We start from the raw sequence: 4,994 nt of genomic DNA, 5'->3' as shown, positions 1-4,994 counted from the left end.
TAGGTTTGATAGGTAATATTGTAACCTCAAAGCCGCGACTATCGTTTTGTTTCGTGTTTTCGTCGGCACATATATGCTCTGCTTGCGTACATTTCATGTTCGTATATTACTGCTTGCATGGCTTCAATATTGTTGACTTCGAATAATTTGTGTAGTAAAATATTGTAATATTATAGGCAAGCGTAACAGTTGTCATGATATATAAACTTTTGAGATTCTTAGTTTCTTAGATATAAGATTTGTTCTATTTAATTCATGTGGGACCTTCAAGTTCCCCAAATGAAAGTCCGACGTTTTTCCTCCAAAATGAAATGAATATAAAAGTATGTGCGTTATGTGCGTTTAAGTGATTTTCGGGAGGGAACCTTGTATGGGAGCTATGACCAAGGATAGACCGATCATGAAATAAAATTTTGAAATAACATTTATGTGTAAAATATAGTATGTAAGCCAAATACTATATTAGTTGTTATAGTGTATATCTTAATTTAAGTGATTTTCGGGAGTGGACCTTGTATGGGACCAGAAATATATATATATATATATATATAATATAATATATATATATAAAAATATATATATATATATATATATATATATATTATATTATATATATATATATATATATATATATATATATTATATATATATATATATATAATATATATATATATATATATAAATATATATATATATATATATATATATAATATAATATATATATATATATATATATATGGAAGACTCTGAGGGACCGATTTGTTAAAAAATGTGCTAAGAGCTATCATGCCTCTGGTAGTGCTGCATAATTCGAGGAAAACCAATGGCCATTCCAACAGCAAATGGAGTTTCTGCGCGACCATATAAAACCACGAAGGTTATTTATGTTTGTGTATTAAATAGGGAATCAAATGATTTTTTCCTTTCCTATTACAGAATATTAACAAGCTTGACTACAACGCAACCAATTCGTGAGAAAAATGCTGATGAAAAAAGTGCAGAAGCATCGTATTTTACACTTTTGGAAGAAGACCGCTCACAAAGCATTGAGAACCTTGTAGATGTATGTATTTATACAAATAAGGAAACATGACTTCGCTATTTGGCAATATTGTGTCCGCTGGAAAATTTATGTTTTCTGATCGCAATAGCCTTCCAAAATCCGACTGGTTTAGCACTCCACCGTCGCTTTGGCTTCCATAAGCACCTATGTCAACCGCAGTGAATGTGTAATTCGCATCGCACACACCCATTATAAAATGCTATATGTTCCTAAAAAACATAAATTTTAAATAACAAGTGAATTTATAATCTATATTTTAGTTTATAGTCTAGTCTATTATCTAGCCAATAGTCTAGTCTAGTCTATAGTCTAGTCTATAGTCTAGTCTATAGTCTAGTCTATAGTCTAGTCTATAGTCTAGTCTATAGTCTAGTCTATAGTCTAGTCTATAGTCTAGTCTATAGTCTAGTCTATAGTCTAGTCTATAGTCTAGTCTATAGTCTAGTCTGTAGTCTAGTCTATAGTCTAGTCTATAGTCTAGTCTATAGTCTAGTCTATAGTCTAGTCTATAGTCTAGTCTATAGTCTAGTCTATAGTCTAGTCTATAGTCTAGTTAATAGTCTAGTCTATAGTCTTGTCTATTGTCTTGTCTATTATCTAGTCTATGGTCTAGTCTACTTTATAGTCTAGTTAATAGTCTAGTCTATAGTCTAGTATATAGCCTAGTCTATAATCTAGTCTGTAGTCTAGTCTATAGTCTAATCTATAATCCTGTCTGTAGTCTAGTCTATAGTCTAATCTATACTCTAGTCTATAGTCTAGTTTATAGTCTATTCTAGTCTATAGACTATTATATGGTCTAGTCTACAGTATAGTAAATAGTCTTGTCTATACACCAGTCTAGTCTAGTCTAGAGACAAATCTTTTTTGATGATGGTAAAAAAAAAAAAACATAAAACCATACCCTTATAATTGTAATAATTTGAACCTGAATGTGGTGGACATGTTATGGCGACGTGTTTGCCATCGATCGCCCCCACACAATTCGGCAAATTCCACATATTTTTAAAATCCTCCGCTATTCGCTCCCATTCATACGTGTTTGGTAAGGATAGGTAAATTCCACTTAATTCATTCCATATAACCTCACACGTTTCCAAAACGATTCGTCTTACTACGGTCACAGACATTTTAAACGTCAATGAGAGGTATTGCCTACTAGTGCCATGCGCTAAATAACTGAATGGGAAACAATTATAGCATTATTTAATAACATACATAAATTTAAACTTACAATAAAGTTAGGAAGAGCCGACAGTCCGCTGGTATAGCTCTCGTTGAGTTGTTCTCAAGTTTATTCTTCAGAATTGTGAGCAGACAGTCAAAGATGTCTGGAGACATTCTTGTTGCTATCCGGAACTGTTCATGGTCGCTATTTTTTAACTTTAGGAAAGTTGCGGCAAAAAAAACAGACACATCTCGTTCCAAGTACAAAGGACGCACCCAAAATCGTCGTTTGTTCTTTTGGAGCTTATTGTACATACTTGTGGCACAATATATTATATTCACAAACTCAATTAATTCTATAAATTCTTTAAAATTTTCAATTTCATTTGCCTTTTTGGTACGAAATGTTTAATTCAAGTATTTTCAATCAAATGTTTTTATTTTGTTAACAGCTGATCAAAACAAATATTGGCGCGTAAAAAGCGTTGCATGTTACTTGAAGCGTAGAATGCGAAGAAGGTATGAAATGCACGCAACGCTTTAACGCGAAAACGCGTGGTGTGGACCTCCAGCTTTAGGAATTCACCATTTGTTAAGTAAGGTGAAAAATACATTTTATAAAGTTGGTGAAATTTAGGTTGTAGGTTTTCGTCTCTACTACCGTAATAAGAAACATAAATAGTTTAAACAATCCTTTTTTTATGATGAATTCCCAATGATATATTAATAAAAGTATTAATGTAACACGGTAGTAGAGACGAAAACCTACAACCTAAATTTCACCAACTTTATAAAATGTATTTTTCGCCTTACTTAACAAATGGTGAATTCCTAAAGCTGGAGGTCCACACCACGCGTTGCGTGCATTTCATACCTTCTTCGCATTCTACGCTTCAAGTTACATGCAACGCTTTTTACGCGCCAATATTTGTTTTGATCAGCTGTTAACAAAATAAAAACATTTGATTGAAAATACTTGAATTAAACATTTCGTACCAAAAAGGCAAATGAAATTGAAAATTTTAAAGAATTTATAGAATTAATTGAGTTTGTGAATATAATATATTGTGCCACAAGTATGTACAATAAGCTCCAAAAGAACAAACGACGATTTTGGGTGCTTCCTTTGTACTTGGAACGAGATGTGTCTGTTTTTTTTGCCGCAACTTTCCTAAAGTTAAAAAATAGCGACCATGAACAGTTCCGGATAGCAACAAGCATGTCTCCAGACATCTTTGACTGTCTGCTCACAACTCTGAAGAATAAACTTGAGAACAACTCAACGAGAGCTATACCAGCGGACTGTCGGCTCTTCCTAACTTTAATGTAAGTTTAAATTTATGTATGTTATTAAATAATGCTATAATTGTTTCCCATTCAGTTATTTAGCACATGGCACTAGTAGGCAATACCTCTCATTGACGTTTAAAATGTATGTGACCGTAGTAAGACGAATTGTTTTGGAAACGTGTGAGGTTATATGGAATGAATTAAGTGGAATTTACCTATCCTTACCAAACACGTATGAATGGGAGCGAATAGCGGAGGATTTTAAAAATATGTGGAATTTGCCGAATTGTGTGGGGGCGATCGATGGCAAACACGTCGCCATAACATGTCCACCACATTCAGGTTCAAATTATTACAATTATAAGGGTATGGTTTTATGTTTTTTTTTTTTACCATCATCAAAAAAGATTTGTCTCTAGACTAGACTGGTGTATAGACAAGACTATTTACTAGACTGTAGACTAGACCATATAATAGTCTATAGACTAGAATAGACTATAAACTAGACTATAGACTAGGGTATAGATTAGACTATAGACTAGACTACAGACAGGATTATAGATTAGACTATAGACTAGACTACAGACTAGATTATAGACTAGGCTATATACTAGACTATAGACTAGACTATTAACTAGACTATAAAGTAGACTAGACCATAGACTAGATAATAGACAAGACAATAGACAAGACTATAGACTAGACTATTAACTAGACTATAGATTAGACTATAAAGTAGACTAGACCTATAGACTAGACTATAGACTAGACTATAGACTAGACTATAGACTAGACTATAGACTAGACTATAGACTAGACTACAGACTAGACTATAGACTAGACTATAGACTAGACTATAGACTAGACTATAGACTAGACTATAGACTAGACTATAGACTAGACTATAGACTAGACTATAGACTAGACTATAGACTAGACTATAGACTAGACTATAGACTAGACTATAGACTAGACTAGACTATTGGCTAGATAATAGACTAGACTATAAACTAAAATATAGATTATAAATTCACTTGTTATTTAAAATTTATGTTTTTTAGGAACATATAGCATTTTACTAATGGGTGTGTGCGATGCGAATTACACATTCACTGCGGTTGACATAGGTGCTTATGGAAGCCAAAGCGACGGTGGAGTGCTAAACCAGTCGGATTTTGGAAGGCTATTGCGATCAGAAAACATAAATTTTCCAGCGGACACAATATTGCCAAATAGCGAAGTCATGTTTCCTTATTTGTATAAATACATACATCTACAAGGTTCTCAATGCTTTGTGAGCGGTCTTCTTCCAAAAGTGTAAAATACGATGCTTCTGCACTTTTTTCATCAGCATTTTTCTCACGAATTGGTTGCGTTGTAGTCAAGCTTGTTAATATTCTGTAATAGGAAAGGAAAAAATCATTTGATTCCCTATTTAATACACAAACATAAATAACCTTCGTGGTTTTATATG

At 32.9% G+C, this 4,994-nt stretch overlaps 1 protein-coding gene and 1 pseudogene across 1 annotated transcript; one reads left to right on the top strand and one right to left on the bottom strand.

The window, feature by feature from the left end:
• Positions 1-933: 933 nt before the first annotated feature.
• Positions 934-2,621, bottom strand: LOC111689488 (annotated as a pseudogene).
• A 611-nt stretch (positions 2,622-3,232) lies between these two features.
• On the top strand, positions 3,233-4,898 carry LOC111689487 (protein ANTAGONIST OF LIKE HETEROCHROMATIN PROTEIN 1-like). The gene is made up of 3 exons (XM_046950654.1): positions 3,233-3,556; positions 3,612-3,886; positions 4,582-4,898. Exons 1-3 carry the CDS (start codon positions 3,309-3,311, stop codon positions 4,839-4,841), a joined length of 783 nt encoding a protein of 260 aa, XP_046806610.1. The 5' UTR covers positions 3,233-3,308; the 3' UTR covers positions 4,842-4,898.
• Positions 4,899-4,994: the final 96 nt, after the last annotated feature.

The sequence above is a fragment of the Lucilia cuprina genome, chromosome 4, assembly GCF_022045245.1.
Source record: "Lucilia cuprina isolate Lc7/37 chromosome 4, ASM2204524v1, whole genome shotgun sequence".
Taxonomy (NCBI): Eukaryota; Metazoa; Arthropoda; class Insecta; order Diptera; family Calliphoridae; genus Lucilia; species Lucilia cuprina.
The sequence above is the reverse complement of the archived record's forward strand: the minus strand, read 5'-3'. Positions and strand labels throughout refer to the sequence as shown.

Coding starts and splice junctions, on each gene's coding strand:
- LOC111689487 (XM_046950654.1), top strand. CDS start 3,309: ATGTACAATAAGCTCCAAAAGAACAAACGACGATTTTGGGTGCTTCCT. Junction 3,557..3,611: donor CGGCTCTTCCTAACTTTAAT/GTAAGTTTAAAT, acceptor TTTCCCATTCAG/TTATTTAGCACATGGCACTA. Junction 3,887..4,581: donor AAATTATTACAATTATAAGG/GTATGGTTTTAT, acceptor TATGTTTTTTAG/GAACATATAGCATTTTACTA.